This window comes from Hylobates moloch, unplaced genomic scaffold (genome assembly GCF_009828535.3).
Source record: "Hylobates moloch isolate HMO894 unplaced genomic scaffold, HMol_V3 SCAFFOLD_5, whole genome shotgun sequence".
Taxonomy (NCBI): domain Eukaryota; kingdom Metazoa; phylum Chordata; class Mammalia; order Primates; family Hylobatidae; genus Hylobates; species Hylobates moloch.
Window position 1 is genome coordinate 156346765 of NW_026652280.1, and position 27517 is coordinate 156374281.

General features: G+C 39.4%; 2 protein-coding genes across 5 annotated transcripts in view; one reads left to right on the forward strand and one right to left on the reverse strand.

Moving 5' to 3' along the window:
- Nucleotides 1-2788, reverse strand: part of LOC116469908 (leucine-rich repeat-containing protein 7-like) — a 323159-nt gene extending 320371 nt beyond the window's left edge. The window contains exon 1 of one of the 4 annotated variants that reach the window (XM_058439675.1): nt 1853-2788. In XM_058439675.1, coding sequence (XP_058295658.1) covers nt 1853-1854 — 2 coding nt within the window. In that variant the 5' untranslated portion in view covers nt 1855-2788. Of the gene's footprint in view, nt 1-1006; nt 1171-1575; nt 1639-1687; nt 1757-1852 lie in introns of those variants that run through there. The other 3 variants (XM_032155628.2, XM_032155630.2, XM_058439674.1) reach the window with 3 other exon arrangements.
- On the forward strand, nt 2727-7395 carry LOC116469907 (uncharacterized). Its single transcript, XM_032155626.2, has 3 exons — nt 2727-2764; nt 2812-3456; nt 7352-7395. Exons 2-3 carry the CDS (start codon nt 2856-2858, stop codon nt 7393-7395), a joined length of 645 nt encoding a protein of 214 aa, XP_032011517.2. The 5' UTR covers nt 2727-2764; nt 2812-2855.
- Nucleotides 7396-27517: the final 20122 nt, after the last annotated feature.

Sequence of the window (27517 nt, forward strand, 5' to 3'; positions counted from 1 at the left end):
ACGTGTGCAGGGGCTGGAGAACTTTTCCACCGTCTCCCAGAGGAAATGCCTCATTTTAAAATAGGGGGCTGGCTGGAGCAAGGGGTGGGGGTGAAGGGTGGGCGGTAGAAAAAAAGAAAAGGCAGAGGCGAAGCTTTCAAACCGTTCACGCATATCTACCTGTGCTTATTTTCCCTCTATTTCGCCTCCGATCAACTTTATTATTATTATTATTATTATTTTCCTTCTGTAGGAGGACTTAAGCAACCAGGATGCTGAACATCTCATAGGCTCAGGCTGGAACAAAGAAAACCGAGTTCCTAATACTGTATCTCTCCCGTTGCAGGGATCACGTGTCCTGCTTTCGCTGGAATGCACTCTTCTCGCCCACGCTATAAAAATCTCTATTGTGCTTAGAAATTTCGCCTAGGTTAGAATATGCTCACAGAAAATTGCTTTTCATCCATCAGGAGAGCCACATTTCGACACATACAGATACGAATCTATTTACCTGCTGACCCAGTTACCACTGCAGGTACATTCGATGTGTTGAAAGAGTATTGGGGAAGTAATCGAACAGAGCAGGGGGAGGACCCACCCCCCATCGCTTTTTTTTTTTTTTTTTGTAATTCCTTTTGAAGGAGAACTTCGAAAGGAACGTGGGAGTCGCAGATGGTTCCTTTCCGAAGCCGATTCCTGGGAGTTGCGAAAGTGACCCCGTCTCTTCTCTGCCTCGAGCCGTGCCCTCTCGCCCAACCCGCTCGCTTTGTGACCTGATGGGGAAGAGACAGCCAGAGAAGAGCGGGAGTGGAGGGCGGAGGCGGGTCCTTTATTCAGCCCTGATGGCCGAGAAGTAGTGTAAGGAAGCAATCTTGCAGCCATCTCCGTTATTATGAAGTCACACTATTTTAAAAGGCAATCTATACAGTCCCCCAACCCCCGCCCCCATTCTCGACTCCGCCAACAGTCAGATTAGAGACCACTGGTAGCCAATCTAATAGTCCACGAGCCCGGGTGCCATGATTACCTTAATGCTAATGTGCTTCCCTCCCTCTTCCCACGTCGAATCCGAAACACGTCCTGCATCCTTAATAACTCGGAGAGGAGGACGCAGGATCCTCAAGGGGACCCAGCGCTGGATTGGGAATAGGCAGGTTCACCAGCTTCTCGTGCCACACAAAGGAGATGTGTGGGCAGGAGTTGTCTAGCTGACGGGGAGGGAGGCAAGGTTCTCCCTGACTCCCAGGGAACACGCTCCCCCACTTCTTTCCGTCCTCCAGTCTTTCATGTTCCTGCGTCCCCTCCATCCCCCCAAACCCCACCCTTTCCCTGCAATCCCAATCACATAAAAATCTTCTAATTCTGTTTTTTCAAACAGACATGGAGACATTGATACAACACCTTCCAAGATAAAGAGACAAGTGCGTCCTGCCACAAGTGTGTGTGTGAGTGTGAGTGTGTCACGATCAAACACGCGCTTCATCCCTCAGACACCTCCTGGGAAAAAAGCTGACTGGAGATGCCCAAGATAACAACGAGGAGCTAAGCCTAATTGCAGCGGAACCAGCGGTCCCAGCACCAGCGCCCAGCATTTACCTTTCCTTTTCGCAGTATGTAACCCTTTAAGGTCTCTTGCCAGCTCACGCTACTCGGTGCGCCCATGCACCCGCCCAGTAAGCACCCCATTTCCAAATGCTCTGCAACCTACCCCATCATCGCCGCCTCCATCGGCCACCGCACAAGCCGCTCCCCGCGAGCGCCGAAGCCTCCGGCCCTGCCACCCCCGCCCCCGGCCGGCCCCTGGGGTCCCACACCTCGAGCGCCTACGGCCCCCGCGGCACCCTCCGCCACGGAGCGAGCGTGCCTTACTCACATCGCCGGCGGGAGAAGCTGCCCATGAGGTTTCGGAGAGCGCAGTCGTGCAGCTGCCAAGGGTTATTCCTTAAGTGTTCAGGGGTCCACGGCGGAGTGGGCGCCAGGGTCCTCGGAGGAGGCGGAGAGGAGGGAAGGAGTAGCAGTAGGAAGAACAGGAGACAGAGGGGAATCCAGAAGGTGCCACGTTAGACCATGATGCCGGTGCCCTTCAGGTGGACGGCGGGAGAGGTTCCCGCGGGAAGCGGCTGAGTGGAAGCCCGAAGCGCCGGCCGGGGAGGCAGGAGCGCGTCCACTCCCCAGCCTCAGCCTGCCCAGCGCGCCGCGCTAGCGACCGTAGCAGCAGCAGCAGCGGCGGCGGCGGTGGCGGTGGCGGAGGCGCAGCTCCCTCCCCGCCCCCAGAAGGCTCCACAGACAACAAATCCTGGGCGGAGAAGAGCCGAGCAGGAAAGGCGAATCCTGCACCCAACTCCGTAACAACCCCTGCCCGTCGCCGCGCCTGTGCAGGGCGAGGATCCCCGGGGGCCAGGGCGCAGCGGGCGTCTCGGAGGGGCTGAGCGCTCCGCAACTGCAGGAGGCGGTGGCGGTGGCCCGCGTGGGCGGCTGCAGGTCCCGCCGGCGAGAACCCGCCGCACAGGGGCCGGGTGTCCGTGGCTTCAAGCCCGGTGCTCACCCCGAGTAGGGTCCTCCTCGGTGCAGTGGCTGGGCGCACAGGTGCCAGGATTGGCAGGCGAGGAGGCGCCGCTCATGGCTCTCGGCTGTGTCTCACCGCTCTCCCCGCCCCCTCTCTTTCTTCCCACCCCCTTCTCCGACGACACCAGCTGCAGCTGCTTCAAAGTGTGAAAAATGTCAAGGAGATTTTCCAGTGGTAGGAGGGGGTAAACATGTTCACAACCCTCGGTCCCTTTCTGAGGTCCTCGCCCGTCCCTCTGACCTCTACTCCGGTTCCCCCAGATTGAGGTCCTCGCCCGTCCCTCTGACCTCTACTCCGGTTCCCCCAGATTATGAGAAGAAGAATCCCAGTCCCGCACGGAATCGAAACGCTAGCCTTCTCCCGGCTCCGTCACGATAGGCTGCTTTTCGAGAACGGGACGAGAGGCCGAGCTCTCTGGCCTCCTCTCGCCTCCGTGGTGTTCGAGGCAGGTGGCGCGAATCTCCGCGCCGGGCGGAGCGCGGCCGCCGGCTCCTCCCGCTCTCGGGCCAGCCCCGGGCGCTCGGGCAGCGGGGCGCGGTGTCCTGCAGCGGGGCCGCCTGAGCGGCAGAAGTGGCTCCCGGCCTGCGCGCCCGCCTGCACCCGCACCCGCTCGGTGACGCCGGGCTCGTGGCTCCTCGGGCTGCTGCTCCTGCTATCTCAGCAAAGAGGCGGCCGGGAGCGCCTCCTCGGGGTTTCCTCCCCCGCCCGCCCTGCCTGCTGCAGGTTGTTGGCTGCCAAGGAGGAAAGTCTCTGCTTGTGCGTCAGGTCGCTTCGCTTCGGTCATGGCAGCGGACCTTGTGCCTGCTCTCAAGTCCTCTCCGCATTCTGGGGTTGCGGCTGCTGCCCTGGGAGTGCACAAAAAGGGAAGGGGTTTCCCAACTTCCCTTCATATATTCACCGCCCCTCCTCCTGCCATGAACATTCTCTCTCTGACACACACACACACACACACACACACACACACACTCTCTCTCTCTCTCTCTCTCTCTCTCTCATATGCTCCCTTACGTAAAGGCACACACACTTTCTTCTTTTTTCTTCTCATACGCTTCTCTAAAGTCCCATAAGCAGCAAGACATATTGATGAAGCTAGTACTGTATTTACACTTTTTTTTTGTTTATTTGAAACGGAGTTTCGCTCTTGTTGCCCAGGCTGGAGTGCAATGGCGCGATCTGGGCTCCCTGCAACCTCTTCCTCCCCGGTTCAAGCGATCTTCCTGCCTCAGCCTCCCGAGTAGCTGGGATTACAGGCGCCCGCCACCACACCCGGATGATTTCTTTGTATTTTTAGTAGAGACGGGGTTTCACGATGTTGCCCAGGCTGGTCTCGAACTCCTGACCTCAGGTGATCCACCTGTCTCGGCCTCCCAAAGTGCTGGGATTACAGACGTGAGCCACCGTTCCCGGCCTATATTTACACTTTTATTCTCTATACACATCTAATGAATTACATCTTTAAAAATGGATATATTATGCTGGTATTCTTTTGTGGAATATAGGCTATGTGGTTTTTGTTTCTTCATTGCAAGAGAGAACGAATCTTGTCTTTAGTTCTCTAACCTCAAACACAGTCAAGACTATGCACAGCATTCACATGCCACTCTGGGGGTGTGTGTAAGCTCACACTTTGCCGCAAGAAAACACACCTGATTGTATTCTTAGACTTGGAATGCGAAAGTCTTCAAGGTCAAAAATTATGTTTCCTGGCTGCTAGAAATTGTCTAGGAAGAGACTTGAGAGACTGGCACCTAATGTGCAGAGGACCTAGAGAGGAATTATTGCCCACTTTATCTGGACCAGGAAGGTGGGCTGACTTTTAAGGACAACTTGCCAGTGTTTCATATCATTTGCATATAGAAAGGAAAAGGGGTATATTTTGAAAAGCCAGATCATTTTTTTATATTGTTCCAAAACACCAAAAGAAAGTGTTCTGAAAATGGCAAGGAAATGGAATAAAATCGTTAAAAGAATTTTTTTTGAATTGACTGCTGTTGTGCCCCGTGTTTTTCACCTGTAGTGTTGTCCTTTTAAACATTTTACCACATCTCAATGTCTCAGCTGGATGGAGTGACATGAAATATTTTAGGTGTTGATTAAACAGGTATTGACAAAATAACCTGGCGCAACAATTACACAATTTTAGCGGTCCTTTATGGGTTTCCAGTTCTTTTTAATACAATCAACACAGTACTTTCACATATATTCTTTCATTTAATCCTTTCTTAAATCCAGGTGGTGGATAATCTAATCCACGCTTACAGGAAGCGCACAAAGGCTCATCTCATAAGGGTATCCAGTTGCCTGGCACTTGAGCCCAGAATTTCTTATTTTAACTTCAGGCTTCATTCTTTTGTATCAAAATATTTGACAAAAATTATTCTGTTGAAAAACACAGCCAGTTATGAGTAACTGCAGATCCTTGCACACAGGCAGCATACCTACCAATGAAGTTACCTTCTGTGTGTTTAGCAGAAGTAGTTTCCTACGTGAAAACAAACGTATTCCTTTCCAATGGAGAAAAAGATAATTTTGGAACCCCGAATTAAAAATTGATGGTGCTGACATAACGCGTTTCAAACTACATGTCCTCCTTTCCCCTTTATCTTGTCCTAGAATCTTGATTTTGGACCATAAAAATCCAATGGATAAAATATTTTAAATATGTTCAGATGTCCACCTAATGGTTATGGGTTTTAACAAACAGGATTATGAGGTGTAAAGAGAAGGTATTCTCTTTAGAATAAGCTTTGAACACAATGGCTCCATATTTTTGTAAGAGTATGAATCTTGAATGAAATCTGGCCACCCTTACTATTTAAACAATGAGATGTTGAAGAGATTTCAGTGGTTTCATAGAATTATGGAACTATTGAAATGCAAATGCAGGTGCTGTCTTTAAACTTCAAGCTGCCCTGTCATCAACCCTCTGGAAATGCAGATGACTGTCTAAAAATTGGAGAAAGGAATGCTAAATATACTTTGGATGTTGTTCAAGCAGAGGCCCAACACTAAAAACTATCACCATTTTAAAAATTAGATCAAGGCAGTTTTACCAGATTTGATGTTCATATTACATCTATAAATGGTTAGACATTAAGGCTATACAATTTTGCAAATTGTTAATCAATTTCTTTGACCCACACTACGAAAATCTTTGAAATAATGATGCTTCTTAGGCTAAGCAAGACTAACCTTATTTCAAAATAAAACTCGTGGCGATATTAAACAATAAGATGTCAAATATCTTTGAATATTTCTCTTTGGATGCCTGAAATGCTACCCTTGTCGTAAAAGATATCCCCTTTGGCAATTACTCATTAAAATAAAACTACATATAGAAAGGATAACACTTTTGGTTTTTGAGTTGTTAGTATCTCAACAGGATTGGCTTAATTAGATACTGGTAATTGGGGAAATAGAAAACATTACTGAATTTTGATGCATGAAGATGAAGGTCTGAAAACCTCAGAGACAGTAGACCTTAAGACAGGATCAGTATGAGTGGGGTACCGTAAGGGTGGAGAGTGATGCTTTGTTGTGGTTAGTTTTTGAAAAACCAGGCTGAGGTTCTGAATAGAAAATGGAGGTAGGTCATTAAGATTTTTCTTCAAATGAATTTGTTAGAGGGGTTTTACTATGAAACTGGCCTCTCAAATTAACAATCTGTTCTAGCTAAAGAAAATGCTTCTTTATTGTGGATGTTAATTCATTTGAATAATTATTCTGTAAACATTAATTTGCCTGTTTAAGGTGAAAAAATCCAATGACCACTGATATACCCATTATGCCCATTAAGAAAGCATTATGGATATGACTGAAGCCTCCTCTCCCATTCCTCTCTCTGTCCACCCCATTCTCCCACACACAAAAGATAACCTCGTTTCTAAATTTTGTATTTATTTGTACATTTATACATTCATATATTTTGTGCACTTTGAGTACTAACAATATTTTTGTATTGCTTAGCATAGGTAACTCTTATATAAATGATATACAGTATGCATTCTTTGGCAAATTGCTTTTGATTTTTAAAATATCAACATTATGTAAATGAGAATGATTCATCTTCATATGTGTCACTCTGGTTGACTTATTTTTAACGCTGCATAATAGTTAATTGTATAAACTCATCACATTCACATTCTGATGACAGTTTTTACTATTATAAGTAATACTGTTGGGAACATGTTTGTTTATATCTCTTTATGAATGTGCATAAAAATTTTTCTAGTTGATGTATTACCTAAGAGTAGATTTCTGTTTCAGGGTATAATACAGTCAATATTAAATTGTTTTTCACATGGTTTACAGTTTTATTAGTATTTGTAAGAGTTTTTCTTGGTCCACACTCTGGCAATACTTGGTATTATCAGACATTTTCATGTTGTCCAGTCTAAGGGGTGTAAAAAGGTACTTTATTAAGGTTTACATTCACATTTCCTTGCTTACTTATGAGGTTGAGCACCTTTTAATAGGTTTATTTACCATTCCCATTTTCAATATGAATTGCTTATTTATATATTTCACTAATTTTCATCGGGTTTTCTTGATTTGTATATCTATGTCTGTGTGTGTAGCCTAGATTTTAATCCTCTGTCAGTTGTATCACTTCTTTGGTTTTCAATCTTCATATGGTGGTGTATTTTTATAAAAATAAGCTTTAATTGATAACTTTATCTACACTTTCCTTTATGGAATATGCTTTATATCTAGCTTAAGAAAACCTTTATTACCCTCCCAGGTTATGAATGTATTTTTCTATGTTGTATTCTAAAAGCCTTACAATTTTAATGTTTTACCTTTCAGACTTTAAATCATCTGAAATTGATTCTTTGTATGGTGTGAGGTAGGGATTCATTTTACTTTTCTACTTTCCTCCCCATGGAATGAATGCTTGCATTACTGCACAGCATATCATGTATCAGTTCATTGGTTTATTTTTGGGGATGTACAATTTGTTCTTTCTATTCTATGCAAGTTGAAAACTGAAAAATCTGTCCTGATTACTCAAGCTTTATAATCAGCACTGATATCTAGGGAGAACAAGGAGCCTCATCTTGTTCTTCAAAATGTTTGACTATTCTTCATCCTTTCTTTTTGTACTATTAATTTTTAAGCATGGTGCAAATTCATAATAGTTTTTAAAATTTTTCTCACACCACAAGTCTTTTAAAAACAGATTGCTATTTCACAAGACCTTGTTCTGTGTAGTGTTATAACAAATTAGCAATTCTGTCTCACAAGAAATTCAGACTAAATTTATCATGCCAGTACTCCAACAGAAAGTTTATCTTAGATAAAAACTGAGTAAAAAGACTAGTCAAGAATGAAATATATCTTTAAAAACAATGCAGATAACTTCACCAACACATTACCGTATACAAATATTCTGAAAAAGTCTCTGCCATCTCTAGGTGGTTTTATAGGTATACAAAAATTTTAAATGCTTTTTTTCATTCTAAAATGGGTATTATGTAGTTAAAGCAAGCAAAAGTTCTCCTAATTCTAAAATTGTGTTATTATATTAAGAAATTGCATGCTCTTAATTTTTTTTTAATTTTAACTTCCAGGACACATGTGCAGGATGTACATAGGTAAATGGTTGCCACAGTGGTTTGCTGCACCTATCAACCCACCACCCAAGTATTAAGCCCAGCATGCGCCAGTCATTTTTCCTGATACTCTCCCTGCTGCCCCTGACAGGCCCCTGTGGGTGTGTTCACCTTCCTGTGTCCATGTGTTCTCATCATTCAGCTCCCACTTAAAAGTGAGAACATGTGGTGTTTGGTTTTCTGTTCCTGTGTTAGTTTGCTGAATAATGGCTTCTAGCTCCATCCATGTCCCTGCAAAGAACACGATCTTGTTCCTTTTTATGGCTGCATAGTTTTCCATGTGTATATGTACCACATTTTCTTTAGTCTATCATTGATGGGCATTTGGGTTGATTTCATGCTTTCACTATTATGAATAGTACTGCAATGAACATAAATGTGCGTGTATTTTTTTTTTTTTTGAGATGGAAACTCACTCTGTTGCCCAGGCTAGGGTTCAGTGGTGCAATCTTGGCTCACTGCAACCTCTGCCTCCCGGGTTCAAGTGATTCTCCTGCCTCAGCCTCCCAAGTAGCTGGGACTACAGGCATGCATCACCATACCAAGCTGATTTTTGTATTTTTAGTAGAGACAGGGTTTCACCATATTGGTCAGGGTGGCCTTGAACTCCTGACCTCATGATCCGCCTCCCTTGGCCTCCCAAAGTGCTGGGGTAACATGTGTGAGCCACCACACCTGGCCTACATGTATCTTTATAGTAGAATGATTTATATTCCCTTGGATATATACCCAGTAATGGGATGGATATGTCAAATGGTATTTCTGGTTCTCAATCTTTGAGGAATCACTACACTGTCTTCCACAATGGTTGAACGAATTTACACTCTCACCAACAGTGTAAAAGCATTCCTATTTCTCTGCAACCTCAATAGCATCTGTTGTTTCTTGACTTTGATAATCGCCATTCTGACTGAGATGTTATCTTACTGTGGTTTTGATTTGCATTTCTCTAATGATAAGTGATGTTGAACTTTTTTTCATATGTTTGTTGGCTGCATGAATGTCTTCTTTTGAGATGTATCTGTTCATGTTCTTTGCCCACTTTTTAATGGGGTTGTATGCTTTTTTCTTGTAAATTTAAGTTCCTTGTAGATTCTGGATATTGGCCCTTTGTCAGATAGATAGATTGCAAAAAAAATCTCTCATTCTGCAGGTTGTCTGTTCACTCTGATAATAGTTTCTTTTGCTGTGCAGAAGCTCTTTAGTTTAATTAGAGCCCATTTATCAATTTTTGCTTTTATTGCTATTTCTTTTGGTGTTTTCATTATGAAATCTTTGCCCATGCCTATATCCCGAATGGCATTGCCAAGATTTTCCTCTAGGATTGTTATACTTGTGGGTTTTACATTTAAGTTTCTAATACATCTTGAGTTAATTTTTATAAGGTGTAAGGAAGGGGTCCAGTTTCAATTTTCTGCATATGGCTAGCCAGTTCTCCCAGCACTCCCACATTTATTAAATAGGGAATCCTTTGCCCATTGCTTGTTTTTGTCAGGTTGGTCAAAGGTCAGATGGTTGTAGACGTGCAGTCTTACTTCTGATTTCTCTCTTCTGTTACATTGGTCTATGTGTCTGTTTTTGTACCAGTACCATGCTCTTTTGATCACTGTAGCCTTGTAGTATAGTTTGAAGTTAGGTAGCGTGATGTCTCCAGCTGTGTCATTTTTACTTACGATTGCCCTGGCTATTTGGGCTCTTTTTTGGTTTCATGTGAATTTTAAAATAGTTTTATTTTAAATTATATGAAGAATGTCAATGGTAGTTTAATGGGAATAGCATTGAATCTATAAATTGCTCTGGGCAGCATTGCCATTTTTACAGTATTGATTCTTCCTATCCATGAACATGGAATGTTTTTCCATCTGTTTGTGTCCACTCTGATTTCTTGGAGCAGTGGTTTGTAGTTCTCCTTCAAGAGGTCCTTCACTTCCCTTGTCAGCTCTATTTCTAGGTATTTAATTCTCTTTTTAGGAATTGTGAATGGGAGTTCATTTGTAATTTGTTTCTCTGCTTTCCTGTTTTTGGTGTATAGTAGTGCTTGTGATTTTTGCACATTGATTTTGCATCCTGAGACTTTGCTTAAGTTGCTTATCAACTTAAGCTTTTGGGCTGAGATGATGAGGTTTTCTAAATATAGAATCATATCATCTGCAAACAAAGACAATTTGACTTTGTATCTTCCTGTTAAATAAGTTTTTAATTTCTTTCTCTTACCTGATTGTGCTGGCGAGAACTTCCACTATGTTGAAAGGAGTGGTGAGAGAGGGCATCCCCAAGATACATCATCATCAAATTCTCCAAGTTCGAAATGAAGGAAAAAATGTTAAGGGCAGCCAGAGAGAAAGTCCAGGTCACCTACAAAACGAAGCCCATCAGACTAACAGCAGACCTCTAAGCACAAACCCTACAAGCCATAAGAGGGTGGAAGCCAATATTCAAAATTTTTAAAGAATTTTCCACCCAGAATTTCATATCCAGCCAAACTAAGCTTCGTAAGTGAAGGAGTAATAAAATCCTTTTCAGACAAGCAAATGCTGAGGGAATTCATTACTACCATGTCTGCCTTGCAAGAGCAGCTGAAGGAAACACATAATATGGAAGTGAAAAGCCATTACTAGCCTCTACAAATCACACTGAAGTTCACAGACCAGTGACACTATGAAGTAACTACATAAACAAGTCTGCAAAATAACCAGCTAGCATTACGATGACAGGATCAAATTCACACATAACAATATTAACCTTAAATATTAATGGGCTAAATGCCCCAATTAAAAGATACAGAATGGCAGGCTGGATAAAGAGTCAAGACCCATCAGTGTGCGGTATTTAAGAGACCCATCTCATGTGCAAAGGCACACATAGCCTCAAAATAAAGGGATGGAGGAATATTTACCAAGCCAATGTAAAACAGAAAAAAACAGCGGTTGCAATCCTAGTATCTGGCAAACAGACTTTAAACCAACGAAGATCAAAAAAGACAAAGAAGGGCATTACATAATGGTAAAGGGTCAATTCAACAAGAAGAGCTAACTACCCTACATATACATGCTGCCAATACAGGAGCACCCAGATTTATAAAACAAGTTTTTAGAGACCTACAAAGAGACTTAGACTCTCACACAATAATAGCGGAAGGCTTTAACGTCCCACTGTCAATATTAGACAGATCGTTGAGACAGAAAATTAACAAAGATATTCAGGACCTAACTCAGCTCTGGATCACGTGGACCTAATAGATATCTACAGAAGTCTGTACCCCAAAACAAGAGAATATACGTTCTTCTCGGCACCATATGGCACTTACTCTAAAATTGATCACATACTTAGAAGTAAAACACTCCTCAGCAAATGCAAAAAAAACTAAAATAATAACAAACAATCTCTCACATCACAGCAAAAATTAAAACTGAAGATTAAGGCACGCACACCACAGAACTACATCATAATGGAACAACCTGCTCCTGAATGACTCCTGGGTAAGCAATGAAATTAAGGTAGAAATCAAGAAGTTCTTTGAAACTAATGAGAACAAAGAGAAAACCTACTTGAATCTCTGGGACGCAGCTGAAGCAGTTTTAAGAGGGAAATTTATAGCACTAAATGCCCGTATCAAAAAGCTAGAAGATCTCAAATCGATATCCTAACATCACAATTAAAAGAACTAGAGAATCAAGAGCAAATGCCAAGCTACCAGAATACAAGAAATGACCAAGATCAGAGCAAAACTGAAGGAGCTAGACACACACACACACACACACGTACACACAAACCCCTCAAGACATCAAGGAATCCAGAAGGGAGCTGTGTTTTTTTTTAAAAAAATAGTGAAATAGACCACTAGCTAGACTAATAAAGAAGACAGGAGAGAAAAATCAACTAGACACAATCAGAAATGATAAAAGGGATATTACTACTGACTCCACAGAGTTACAAACAACCACGAAATAATAGTATAAACATCTCTATGCAAACAAATTAGAAAATCTATAAGTAATTGATAAATTCTTGTACACCCTCCCAAAATCTGAACCAGGAAGAAGCTGAATCCCTAAATAGACCAATAAGGAGTTCTAAAATTAAGGCAGTAATAAATAGCCTACCAACCAGAAAAAGCCCAGGACCAGACAGATTAAGGCAGTAATAAATAGCCTACCAACCAGAAAAAGCCCAGGACCAGACAGATTTACACTGAATTCTACCAGAGGTACAAAGAGGAGCTGGTACCATTTCTTCTGAAACTATTCCAAACAATTGAAAAGGAGGTACTCTTCCCTAACTCATTTTATGAGGCCAGCATCATCCTGATACCAAAACGTGGCAAAGATACAACACAAAAAAAGAAAAGTTCAGGTCAATATCCCTGATGAACAGTGATGCAAAAGTCCTCAAAAAATTTTTTGATTTTTTTTCAAGAAGTTACATGCCAATTTTTTCTAATCTTTTCTGAAAGCATCATGTTCCTTCCCCATATTTTTGATTCACTCCTTCAGATATAGGAGTGAATTGTATATGCTGTATATAGCATATTTCATGCTGTATCTGATTTTATTATCTGAATTCCATGGGATCTAATTTGAGGTACTAATTTATTTTCTTCTTAGTTTTGCTTATGCAGGTATGTTTTCTTGCATTTTGGGTTAGATTTTATCTGGGGAAATTACGTAAACTCTTGGTTGTTTCTTTCCAATGAGGATTTTTATTTGTTTCTTCTAGGTGCTTCAGGGAGCTAACTACCTAAACTGTTTCAACTTAAGCTGTGGACTTCCCAGATGACTCAGATAAACCCCGAGTGCTGAAAAGGACACACCTGTGATGATTAATCCTTAGAACAACTTTCTTCCCCACCTAGAATCGAGATTGAAGCAGACAAGTGTCTTATAATCTGTATTTTCAAGAGGGTAGATATTTTCTAAATAAACCATTTAGTGAAGATGTAACCCTTCAAGGATCTCACATTGAAGTAGAGATCTCAGTTATCTCCCACCTTCCTCAGGTTAGAAGTCTAGGATCTTGTTCAGCTACCACTTTGTAGACAAGTTCTAGATTACGAAAATGGACAAATTCCTTTAGCGGAATTGTAAACTTAATGTTTCTTACCTTTGTGGCTTCCTGTTTTCTCTTAATTTTGGTCTCCAAACATTTCCCTTCTTTTTTGGAAGTTCACTGTTCACAAAACAATAAAACATGTAGTTTGTTATTTTTTCTCCAGCATTTCCAGGTGTTTTGTCCTACAGGTATTTTCATGCTATTTAGCCTGCCATATTTTGGAAGTAGACTAACATCTGTTTACACTACAATTTTTGAGGTGATTTTTTTTTTTGGTGTAGAAATGTTGAAGTTAGCTAGGTTAAGTAGCATTTTGTATATTGCCTTTCTGTCAAGCATGGTATTTTAAGAGATGGCAGTGGAAATAAGCCTTGCCACCGTGATGCTGTTACACAGGACATAATGGTAACTTTACTTACCAATAACATTTAAGTGAAACAAACAAAAACATATTTTTGGTTGTTTTCTTAATGACCCTAATATGTTTTCAGGGTCAGTGTAAGCAAAAATCTCTTTTAAATAGTAGTTATTTCCATCAGCTAGATGCAAAATTTGTTACTTTTTTATTGTAGGGCACACTCATGGTTAGCATTAATGGTAATTACTTGATTGAAATCTCTTCATATTGTAAACACAAAATGCATAAACAAGTTGAATCATGAAAGGTGTTCTGATGTTCAGTTAACAATTAACACTGAGACCTAAAAAACTGAAAGCCAAGCAAATTCAGCTCTTTTTAAACTTTCTGATAAACACATACAAGATAATTCAATAAACTAGAAATTATGTAATAAAAAAACTAGTAGCACTATAGCATTGTTCAAGAAAAGAACAAAAATTACCTAATTATTTCTCTGACAGTTTTTATATTTTCTGAACATAGAAGTAATATATTCTTATTGTTAAGATCCAAAGCAATATAGACATTTTATGTTGTGAAATATAAAAGCTCTGTATAATTCATATCCCTGAAATAACTGCAGTTATTAATATCGTATACTTCTCTAAATTTATTCAGTGTATAGAAACATAGTTATATTAGTGGTTTTATCTCCCAGAAATGTATTCTTATTATATATACTGCCTTATAACTTGCTTTTTATTGAATATATTGTGAAATATCCTTCTATTTTAGTACCAAGGTACTAATATTCCTTCTTTCTATAGGCTTCATAGAATCTTATTGCATGATGTACTATCATGCATGTTACCTCTTTCTTATTAATGATTATTAGATGGATTCTAAATTTTTCACTATTGCAACAATTTTTGCAATGAATATTTTTGTACATATGTCTTTGCATTCTTGTGTTACACTTTTATAGCATATGTTTTTTAGAAATAATATTGACAATATAAAAACTACACATTTATGAAAACTTGATAGTACCTTTCCTTCCCAAAATATTAAACTAGTTCTTGTTCTTAATAACGGTGTATCAGAATTCCTGTTTTCATACCACCAAACTGTGTACCAATCATCATTTAACTATTCCTTGTCTGAGAGACAAACACATTTCATTTATTTAATCTCTATATCTACAACAATGAAAATTTGAAATACAGAACTATATAAGCTTGAAATGCAGAGGACTTACCTTATTATTTATAAATGGTCAAAATTTTGTTGTCACCATATTTTCTGTCTGTGGCAAAAAATACATGAAAATTAGGTATCAATATAGATATAAATTTTTTCCCATAGAAAATCAGTTTTTAGTTAAGTTCCATGATACCTTATAGTATTAAAAGGAAAACGTGTTGAAGTTTTGTCAACTCATTATATATCCCCACTATCCCATCGTCCAGCTCCTTCTCGTTTCTATCAAGAAAAGGTCACAGAGCTGAGAATCTCTGATATTCTCTAAGATTTAAACAATATCAATAAACTAACCTTACCCCAGCTGAGTTAAAGAAATGTTTTAAGATTCGTACAGGAATTTGGCATTACACAGGTACAGCCAAAAGGTTTTTGATAACCGTATTCTTGTCATCACACAATGATAGTTCACACTGTGTAATTTTCTTTTCTTTTCTTTTTTTTTTTTTGAGACGGAGTCTCGCTCTGTCACCCAGGCTGGAGTGCAGTGGCGCGATCTCGGCTCACTGCAAGCTCCGCCTCCCAGGTTCACGCCATTCTCCTGCCTCAGCCTCTCCGAGTAGCTGGGACTACAGGCGCCCGCCACCACGCCCGGCTAATTTTTTTGTATTTTTAGTAGAGACGGGGTTTCACCGTGGTCTCGATCTCCTGACCTCGGGATCCGCCCGCCTCGGCCTCCCAAAGTGCTGGGATTACAAGGGTGAGCCACCACGCCCGGCCCACATTGTGTAATTTTCAACTCAATAACATTGTTTTAGTTTTTTTTTTTTAGTTTCATGGCATGAAAATGCCATATACCAGTATATCTGAGCCTGACTTATTTAGTATATTTTTTCCTGCATAAGAAAATAAAATTAAATACAGTTCAGTCATTTTGTTTTAAGCTTGATATTTGATTTCAAATAAAAATGAAGTGTCTTTTTCTCTACAGTAGTTTATATAATACAAAGCGCTTAAAAATAGTAAGAATCTGAAAAGTTTTGAGAATGAATAGATAATATGAAAATCATTATGAATGCAATTTATTTGCAGTATTAAACCTGTGGAAGTGATTGACTTTTATTACATAAGTAGATACTGGATCAGAATGCTGACACTATCTTCTAAAATCGAACAGGTTATTTTATCATGTTAAGCGCATATCTAAGAGAACCAGGAAGCTCTTACCATTTAACCTTTAGGGATCGTGTATATCTAAATATGTCTAGATATATTCCTGTTTCTCTAAAGTACACATCTGGTTAATTTAAGATCTTGAAGCTATGTTAACATTAAATTTAAATAGATAAGGTTACTTTCCTAGAAATAAATGGAAACTGTATAAAGGTAGAAGAGCTATTACATTAAAAATTTCTTAATTTAAGATGGAATTGCCTGCTTATATTAGCCACAGTGTACGTTCAAATATCTTTGTAACTGTAATCTACATCAAAATGATTTAAGTAAAAATTCCTTTTTATTTATGCTTCCACTATTATGTTGTTTCTGTGTTCAATAATATGCCTATTTTCTTTAAATTATAGGATATTAGCTGATTTCTATAAAATTATAATAAAACTTAAGCCTTTTAAAGTTCTGTTTTCACGTTTTACTTCTACTGAATACATGATTAATTGTATAAAATATCGTTTGACCCATTTAATGAGCACATACTATGGGCAAAACACTTTAAGTGCAATAAAAAATATAAATTACAATAGCAAGACTACATAACTTGGCAGTGACTGGCTTAGATATTTGGGTGTCTTAGAGAATAGAAAGAAGGTAAAAATATCCTAGCCGCATAATACAACTTATTCAATAATCCAAATAGTTGATGCAAATATATGGTACCTTGCTCTCACGTGATGCTGAGAATTTCTTTGCATCCAGAAGGTAGACTCCATTTTAAATTCCCTTTTTCCTTTTCCAAGGAGTGTATTATTTCCACCACTAGCCAGTTTCTCTCCTAGGCACTGCACCACCTCCAGAGAGCTGTTCCCTGAGGATCTTACCACAAGAGCACAAAGCCTTTTTGCCTCAAACTTGCAAACTTGTCCTCCATCAAGATAACTCAAAGTGCAACATAGACAGGCTCTTAAACATAGGCAGAACATGGACACATACCCTTGCAACTCTTGTTTTCCTATCTTTGTTCTAGTTTCCTCACAATATAGCAGAGCAGCTGTGCACAGCTGCTTACCTTCATCTTATGTTTTATAAATCTCATCCATTATAGTCTAGTAATTCCTGATTCTCAGTCTCCATGACCTTTCACAATGCAGATGAAATAGACCAAATCTCTAGCCTGTAGGCGCTTGAAGTCCAGCGGGTACACAGATGTTGTTTGAAACCCTCCTGACAAAGTGGACTACTGGATTGTCTCTTTCCGGTAACATAAAATCCACTGACACACCCCTTCCCAGAAATGTTGGAGACAAGAAAATCTTTCTTTTACTCATTTATTTTCACAGCTGATATATTCTGGGGAACTAAACCAAACAACATATATTAGAGTGCCTAGTGCAAAAAACTTTAAATGACATAGACAATTACAAAGCAATCCCTTGAAGGATGTTCAAACCAGTAAGGGGGTTAAAATATACAAAAATCTTTTAGAATTGTTTGTAACTCTCATTGTTTCCTAGGATGTGACCATTCATTGTAGCTGAAATTGCTTATTATTATTGTCTTGTTTTCGGAGGACTAAAATGGGCATGAGTGTGATAATTGAGGGTAGAAGGTGACACTGGATACATTATTCTGCAAAATCAAGTGGGCAGTGGTAGTGCTGACAATTACCATGAAGAGAAAATCAAAGAAAAGGGTAGAGGCTAGGATACTGGACACTATTTGGTGTAGAACTGGAGAAGAAATCACAAGGAATGAGAAAGTTTGGAAAATCACGTAGTGAGATTAAGGGAATCAAATGCCAAAATGTGATTCTGCCCTGTAACTTACCAAATCTTTGCAAAAAAGACTAAAGTGAGAAATGCTAATTGTGTTTAGAATCTTATTGCAACAACGAGGCCTCCGAAGACTCTACCCACCAGCTTCCGAATGGGTGAGAAAAACCTGCTTATGAGAATGATCAACTTCCATGTGGGTTATACATATAAAAATGCAGTAAGAATTTATGGCAGAGCATGACAGGTTCTGGATGAATACATCAACAGGAAATATTTTATGAGTTCAACAGTGGGATAATCAAGAATTTTTTCATAAAGGACAGGAGATGTCTAAGTCCCTGCTAGCTTGTGTTGAAAATCACCCCTGCCTAGTAATCCAAGCAACAGTTTTCTGTATAACTCACAAAGCTCAGGGTTATCTTAAAGCTCTTAAGAAGAGCATGCAAATGTGCACTTGTGGATAACGCTCATATCAGAAAATGACTATATGTTTCAGAGATTATGACAATAGGTTCTAGTCCTGTTCTTAGCCTGGGCAGTAAAGTCTAGATTATGATTGTTTTACAGTACATGGGACAAATTATCTATCAGAGAAATTGTTATTAACTCTCTCATAAAGCTCTGACATAAAAGCAATTCCTTTGAAGCTTTTGTCAGTTCTCTGCCTACTTTATGGGACAGAGGAGCATACTGCATCTTTTGGACTTCTCAAAAAAGATATGTTGTCAAATTATTGATATAAGAGTTAAAAAGAAATTATTTAGGCAGACAGTGAGGGTAAGGAATCCTTGGTAAGGCTTTCCTTTTAATGAAAAGCAGCCCCCAAATCATTTTCTTTTCTAACAGAGAGCAGCCTGTAAAATCGAGCTGCAGAAATAGACGAGCAAGTTGGAAGTTGGCAGTTGTGCCGATAGGAAAAGGTTACCTGGGACTAGGCATGATCAAAACGGCCGCTCCATCTTGTCTTCTCTTGGCCAGCCACGTGTACAGTAAGGATCAGACAAGAGGGTGCTGGCCAAGTGGAAAGACTATTTGCATAATAAGATTAGGGTGGGGCAACCAGCCTTCCCCACATGCTATGTAAATGTCACATCTGTCAAACCAATCTGTGGGCCCTATGTAAATCAGACACCACCTCCTCAAGCCTGCCTATAAAATCTGCTACAGTCCACTGCAGGCCAGCTTTTCCCTTTTGGATTCCCCTCTGTCACAAGAGAGAGAGTGAGGTGCTCTCCTTTCTCTTTCATTTGCCTATGAAATCTCTGCTCCTAAATTCACTCCTCATGTGTGTTTGTGTTCTTAATCTTCTTGGCGCAGGACAACGAACCTTGGGTATTTACCCCAGACAACGATGCTGCTTCATTATGACATGGTATCTTAAATTGCATTCTTAAAATTAGCTCAAGCAACCATGAAGTGTTTGTGAAGAAATATACAAAAAAATCCTTGAAATAACCACTAATTAGAATAATTAGGTATTACCTTCACTAAGAATTAATATGCTTGGGCTATCTTTGAGTAGTCCTGAATCCTACTTATGCTCTTACTACTCTCCTTGTGGTCACTCACACACTAATTTTCAGTATCACAGGAAGTAACATCTGATAACTTGGATATTGTAAGGACATTTACAGAGCTCAGACATTATGAGAAAACTGTTATGGGAAGCCCAAAATTAACCCATACTTCTCCCTGACATTTTGCCATACAAAAGTAATTAATATATACAAAACTTCATGTAATACACTAAAGAGGTAACCGGTTAGAAACACAGTCTATGAGGTTAAGCGTAAGACATTGAAGTTAGGCAGATTTAGGTTGAAATCTCAGTTCTGCAAAACAGTCTGTATTTTGGAAACAAAATTTTAAAACTATCAGTGCCTCAGTGTTTTCATTTAGAAAACAGGAGTGATATCTACCTCTCTAGATTGTATGAATATTAAATAGAGCAATATCTATAAAGTATTTCACATATGCTTGGCACACATAAAAGCTCTATAAATGGTAGTTGTTATTTACCATTAACCTTCATAGTTAAACGTTAATTTAGTCTAGAGGCAAAAACATTCACTTTCGTATCAGAAGCATTACAACTACAAAATTGAATGTTTTCCCCACTGGAGTGTAAGTTTTAGAGAACAGAGATAATGTCTATCATATTGACCACCGTATCCTCATAATGCTTGGCATGTGGTAGTCACTGAATTGCATTTGCTGACTTATTGAGTGAATATGTACCATCTAGGCAACTTGTAGAGCACATTAATAGTCTCAAACAAAATTTGGAAAAGTACGTATCTACATAGGATCAATCATCAGGTGTTTGGACTGTGACTAAATAAAACTTGTAAAATTTCAGTGAATCCTTCTTTGGCTGATGTGAGGGTGAGCCATGTTTATGGCCATTTTTCTATGACAAAAACACCAGTAAAGTTCAATTAAGTGATTCGGGTTTTAGTCTCATAACTTTATGGGCGGCAATTTGTTCAGTGTAACGTTGAAAGGTACAAAATGATAAGTAAGATTTAATCTTATGATCTGATAGAGAAGAATAACCATGAATGCAAGAAAGAGAATGCTAAGGATCACTAAGGAGGTACCATTAAAGTGCACTTTGAGTGCTCAAGTAGGGAAATATGTATTGTTAATTATAAAAACTAATTGCTAATAACCAATTGGTGTATTTGATAACTGAGTCCTTATATAATCTACATATCTGATCTCTTGACCCCGTCCTCTATTTGTTACCCCTCACTCATTTCCTCTAGCCACACACCTACTCACTGTTCCTCCAATATTCCAAACACAAGTCCTCTTTAGAGAATTTTGTACTTTCTTTTTCCTTTGCCTGGAGTTCTTCTTTGCCAGATCACCACAGAGCCCACCTTCTTACTTACTGATTGTTAATCAAACATCACTTTCCCGATGAGACCTTTCCCAATCATCCTATATAAATTTTAACCACATATACCTATCTCATATCACTCTTTTCTGTTTAATTTATTCTCCTAAGCATTTAGCTCTGCACACAATACATTTTACTTACGTTTTTAATTGTTGGTTTCTTTCACTATAATGTAAACTTCATGAGAGATTTTTTGTCTTTTTCTTAATTGGTGTATGTCCAGTGTCTGGAAAAATGAATGCTGATACATGGTGGAAAATCAAAATTTGTTGAAGAATGAATAAACTAATGGTTGTTTAATATTTACAGTTCAGAAAGTGCGCTCACATGAATTTGCTCTTTACTCTTCCTAACAATTCTATGCGGTAGGTAGGATTACGTTTAGCTAGAGGAATCACTGAAGACTTCTTAGAAGAGATGGCACTTGAAGCACGGGTCAGACAACTGGAGAATAATATGAAAAAATACCACATTTCCAAAATAAAAATACTATTTAACAGTTCTTATGAATCCCACTATTTGAGTGGAAAGAAATCCATGTAACTGTGATCATTATTTTTATAGTTCGGATGTGTTTTTTCATGCATGCCTGCTTTCAATCCACCAGCTTTCACTCCGTGAGCACTGGACATCATAAATGGCCCTGATCACCCTTTGCATGACTCTGTCCGCTTTCAAACTCTTCCCTCTAGCTTCTCTATTTTCTCTCTGACTTCTTAACAGGAATGAATTATATAGCTTGGATTTAAAGCAATTTCCTTATGTTCAAGTTTGTTTAAAATACTGAAAGAAAAATAATGTCTGGAGAGTGATACGGATGAATGGCTGGGCACCATTTTTAGTGGTTTTATAAATCAGATTCAACTTTTCAAATGTAGTCAAGTAAGCTTCACTGTACCGTAAGCTCCTTGAGAGCCTAAGCTTTAACTCTCCATTACCTGACACGTAGCATGTGCCCATTCAACCTTTATACCTGACACGTAGCATGTGCTCATTCAACCTTTGCTCAATGGATATTTGTTGCTTTGGTATAAACCAACCACTGACAGTGAAAAATGAAGATAACACTGAATTGGGTTATGAATTCATTCGTTAGCTGAAACTGAGTGGTAGCTAACGAATGAATAGCATAGTTAGCTGAAACTGAGTGGTAGCTGCCTGCTTTAGATTATGTGGACTCTTAAAAATCCCCACTACTCACTCCCGTCTTTCTGACACTGTTTGCTTCCTCTCAGTGTACTTGCCCTGTAGTTTTTGTTAAGGTTACTCTGGGGTGTTTCTGACACCAATTATCTTACTCCAGCTAGGTGTCCAATCATTCAATTCAATTTTCACACCAACCACCTGGAATTAGCATTAGATTCCATACATTTGAAGGTTCAGTTCCACAAGGCTGCCCTCATTTCAGATGCCAGTCACAAGTCCCAGGCCACCTGTAGTTCTCAACCACTGGCTATAAATTGGAGGTTTCCATGACCCTTTCCTGAGATTTGGCAATTTGCTAGAATGGCTCACGGAACTCGGGGAAACACTTTATTTACATCTATTGTTACAGTAGGTAGTTAGTCAGACATAAACAGGGCAGGAGAGCCCCTAGCCCTCAGGAATGCCAGGCAACCATCAGGTGATGGGCAGGCAGTTGTTAAACTGCCTCTCTAAAATAATAATTGGTTGGAGCTGGTGCAAGGGAAAGGCGGTCTCCCAATAGATAGAAACACCTAAAATTGGTGATCGGCAGCTTCCTGATAAAATCTCAAGGGTTGGGTAAGTTGGCCCAAGCACGCACCCCTCAAAAATAGCAGAGTTTAACTGGTACATGACCTTCTCCTGAGAAAATTCAACCAGTAAGGAAAGAAGCCCTCGAGTGAGCGTATGCGTGATTTTGTAAACACATTGCACGTGCTCACCTCCCACGTGCTGGCAGGCAACTGTGCATCCAGACAGCCCACCCCAAGGGAAGAATCAGCTGAGAAGTAATGCAACCTCAGAAGCATGCTAACCCTGAGTCAAAGGCCAAACCATGCATTTGATCTCCCAAGTCGCCTGCTAGGACCTCTTCCAAGTGTACTCTACTTCTTTTTGTTCCTGCTCTAAAGCATTTTAATACACTTTCATTCCTGCCCTAAAGCTTGCCTTGGTCTCTCACTCTGCCATGTGCTCCTCAGTCAAATTTTCTTCTGAGGATGCAATCATTGAGGTTGCTGCAGACCCATACCTATTCACTGCCACTAACATACTTTAGTGCTATGTGACTCAGATACATTCCCTAGTGCTAACATTACCAGTTTATTATAAAGGATCCAACTCAAGAATAGCCAGAAAATATAGATGCATAGTTCAAGGAATGGGGCATGGTGTGTAGGGCTTCCATGACCTCTCTGAGCTCACCATCCTCACGGTGTCTATGTGTTCCCCAGCCTAGAAGCTGTCCAAATCTCCTTGTTTAAAAGTTTTTATAAGTCTCAATCTCTAGACCCTCTCACCTCCTCAGAGCTCATGTGGTACTGTAAGTTTCAACCTTCTAATCCCCTAGGTTTTTCTGGTGACCAGCCCCAACCTGAGGTTATCTTGGGGCTACACCTTAAGTCACCTTCTTGGCATAAAATCATGTGTGAGCTGAACTCAGTACCTTGTTATGAATAAGAAAAGACACTCCTATCACTTAGAAATTCTAAGGGCTTTTAGTAGCTCTGTGCCGGGAACTGGGGACAAAGACCAAATACATTTGTTATTACAGCACAGTTACACTACTTCATGCATGTACATTATATGTCTGGTTGTTGTGGGCATTTGAGTTTGTGACTTTTGCGTGTCAGATCCATGATTCTTACCTGAAGCTTGCTGCTTTATGATGACACATATTTCCAAATTTTCCTTTACCAAGAAACCCGACAAAAAAAAAAGTCAGTTAAAAAGTATTTAGTTTACATTTTGGCATCTTATTGTGCTTTCACTTAAAAAACACTTTATTTTTTATCCAAATAAAAAAGTACATAGTTCAAAAAATACTAAAAATCTAATGCAATAGGATAATAAATAGGGACTTCTTTTTTAGTTTTAGCTGGTGCCTAAAGGCCAGGAGCAAAAAAATAGCTGAAAAATACCCCTGCATTCTGAAGCTGGTCTGTTGTAGACCTATGTTATATAGACTCAGAAATTGTGAAACATTCTTCTAGCCTTCATAATCACCCACATTCAGCAATAAGATGGGAGGCAGTGGAAGAGAAGATTCCTGGAAAGTATCGTCATGTGCTATGTGGTTTTCACTACTATAAAGCGGAGAGAGAGGAATGACTCCCTCACATCTCAAGATACATGAGAGGAGTCTTAGAGGATCACTATGATAACTTGCACACATCTCTTAGATTTTAAAGGAACATGAGAATAAGCAACTCACATCTGGAAAGGCTAAAGGTGAAGATTAGTGGGTGGAGCTGCCTGCCTGGATCAGAGCAAAAGTGGGAGGGCTGCCTTGTAAGGAAGCTACTTTGCCTGGCAGGGATCTGAGACTTTCTCCCATGAGCCCCATTGACCCCTAAGATGTTCGTGGTCTGGAGACAACTTAAAATAGTCTATCTTATAGGCTGAAAGTGTTATCCTTGAATTCAGAGCCTGAGGTTACCATCCTAGGAGGACAGGTGACCAATGGCGTGCCATTATTGTCCACAGCAAACAAGCTTCAGTGATGAGAACCTTAGAAAAAGTATCCTGGGCCAGGCGCGGTGGCTCACGCCTGTAATTCCAGCACTTTGGGAGGCCCAGAGGCGGGCGGATCACCTGAGGTCGGCAGTTCGAGACCAGCTTGGTCAACATGGAGAAACCCCGTCTCTACTAAAAATACAAAATTAGCCGGGCGTGGTGGCTCATGCCTGTAATCCCAGATGCTCGGAGGCTGAGGCAGGAGAATCGCTTGAACCCGGGAAGCGGAAGTTGCGATGAGCCGAGATCACGCCATTGCACTCCAGCCCCGGCCCACAGCAGCAAGACTCCGTCTCGGGGAAAAAAAAAAAAAAGACAAAGTGTCCTGGAGAAACTCACAAAAGTGCTGTCACCACAGAAAAGAAATCAGGAGGTTAGGGAAAAGAAAACACACTAAATAGAGAAGAAGGCTTTCATTCTCTCCCATCAGCACAGCCAGCCTATGGCAATACTGAGGCAGGTTCCAGGAAAAGCTTTAAATTGGGAAAGAATATGGATTTCGACTATTAGGACCTGAGTGTGGACAATGTAGTTACTATGCTGGGTCTAAAAATGAGCAGAGGATACTTTATTGTTTGAGGATAACCTAAAATAGTTATTGCACCTATCAGAAATTTTACGCAAAAAAAAACAAAGAACAACAACAAAAGAGCATAGCTAATATTTGAAACAGCAGAGGAAGCATCAATTTGTTTTCTACTTGCACATTATTAAATTTTGTCCATATAATAAAATATTACCCTTATATTAAAACAGAAGCTGTGTCCGGCACTTACTCTCTGTCTTTTAGTCATGCTTTCTAGAGGCAGCCACTTTCCAATTTTTAGCTGCTGCTTCTGGTGTTTTCTGGTGTTTGCATCCATAAACCTAAATATGACACATATTCTGCTCTTTATTGATTTTTTTTGAGATGAGTAATTGCTATGTTGCCCAGTCTGGTCTTAAACTCCTGGGTTCAAGGATCCTCAGGCTTCTAAGTAGCTGGGATTACAGCCACAGGCCACTATGCCTGGTTTTGATTGATTAATTTTGACAGAATCTATTTAATTTTATGTTATAGTAGTTAAGAGTTTGGATGAGCTAACATCCCTCCTCACCTCTCCATATCATTATATTGTATTTTTTGGCGAAATCAATAGTCAGTTTTTACATTACTAGGACTGCGCAAATTACAGAGCCAAGTGGTATACAACAGGGGTTTGAACTGCATGGGCTCACTTATACATGGATTTTCTTCCCTTTATTCCACCTCTGAGACAGCAAGACCAACCCCTCCTCTTCTTCCTCCTCCTCAGCATCTTCAATGTGAAGATGGTGAAGACTGACTTTTAAGATGGTCTACTTCCATTTAATAAATAGTAAATATATTTTCTCTTCCTTATGATTTTCTTAGTAACATGTTATTTTCTCTAACTTATGTTAAAGAATATAGTATATACAATACATATAACATACAGAATGGATTAATCAACTATTTATGTTATCCATAAGGATTCCAGCCAACAGTGGGCTATTAGTAGTTATGTTTTGGGGGATTTGAAAGCTATGCACAGATTTTTGACTGTGCCAGAGTGGGGAAAGGGACCTCTAACCTCCGTGTTGTTCAGGACTCTGCTTCCTTTTTAAAAGAACAGTTAATTTTACCTGGAGTTAATTATTGTCTCATTTTATCCATTCATTTAGTGTTACATATAGCAGTTGCTATTTTTTTCCTAAGTACTACCAAGTCTGCCAAATACCTTGCAGTAATATTTTCAAAGACTGCCAAACATCAGAGGATCTATCACTCCCATGCTTTTATTTTTTCCACACCCCAGTCTTCCTTCATATAACTCTTTGTGTTTTTTGCTCTAATTTGGACAGATTTCTTTCTCACCCTGGCAAATAGCAGCCACCCAAAGACTTCTTTTGCCCACATTTTGGAAATTCCCTTTGCCTGTCTTTTTTGTTGCTGAGATCTTTCTTTCTTTATTCCCTTATCTTGCTGAAGCATACCATTCATTAGTCACGTAGTAAGGTGCATGACAGGCAGTATTTTTTTACTCTTTATATGATAAATATTTCACCCTCACCATTGGTTAAGAGTTTGGCCGGACATAACATTTTAAGTTGAAACTCCTTTGTTTCTCAACATATTGAAGGCATTGCTAATTGATTTTTAGCATCCGGAGTTGCTCTTGAGAAGTCTAGTGACGTTTTGTCCTCTTATTCCTTTGAATCTTAACTTTTTCCTGTCTGAGTTTTTAGAATTTTCTCAGCATCCACATTTTGGACTTCTTAATATTCTGAAATTTTATAACGCTGCCTTGGTATGAATCCTTTATATTTAATGTGGTGGAGCCTTGGGTCTTATCAATGCAGGGACTCATGTCTTTGGTTTTAGGAAATATTCGTTTATTACTTCTTTTATAATATCGCCCTTCTTTTTCTCTGTTCTTTCAAAAAATTTTATTATTCAGATATATGATCCCTTATATTGGCCATTTAATTTTTTAGCCTTCCTATTTTTGATATCTTTTTCTTCTCCAAAGTGATGTCATTTTCCAACATTTTCAACTATTTTTCTGAATATTTTTATTTTGGTTGTAACTTTAAAAATTTTCAAAATCTCATTCTTCTCTGATTGTTCCATTTTTATGACATTATGTTTTACCAACTCAATGTCTTATCATTCTGATGATTTTAATTTTTAGTTTTTCCAAAATAAACTGGTCATGGGGCTCTGTAAATTAGGGCTGATTTCCACTGTGATATTTTCTTTACTACACTTTGTTTCTTTCCTCCAAAAAATAAACAAAATGTACCCAGTTATTAAAATGTCTACTTTCTTCATTCTTTTTTATTAAACTATGGGGCTATTTGTTATTATGTAGGCAATGAAAGTAATAGAAAATAGCTATTTTTTACATCATTTAATACATTAGAAATTATTTCTTCTATTGATATTTATAGTGTTTGTAGATGAATTCTGGTCACAAAAATGCCAGTGTAACGAATCCAGATTGAAAATTAATGTTCATTCAGAATCTTAATTTTGAAGTCATTGATAATATAGAATAATAAACTTCTTTTGCTGATTAGCATATGTGTAGAATTACTTAAACTTACATTTATAGAAAATTACAGCTGTTGAAATTATATATGGTTTTTGTGTTTTGTTGCAGTTGATGCAAATTTGGGGATTATACTTTCGCAAAAAATATGCAGAATTTTCTTCTT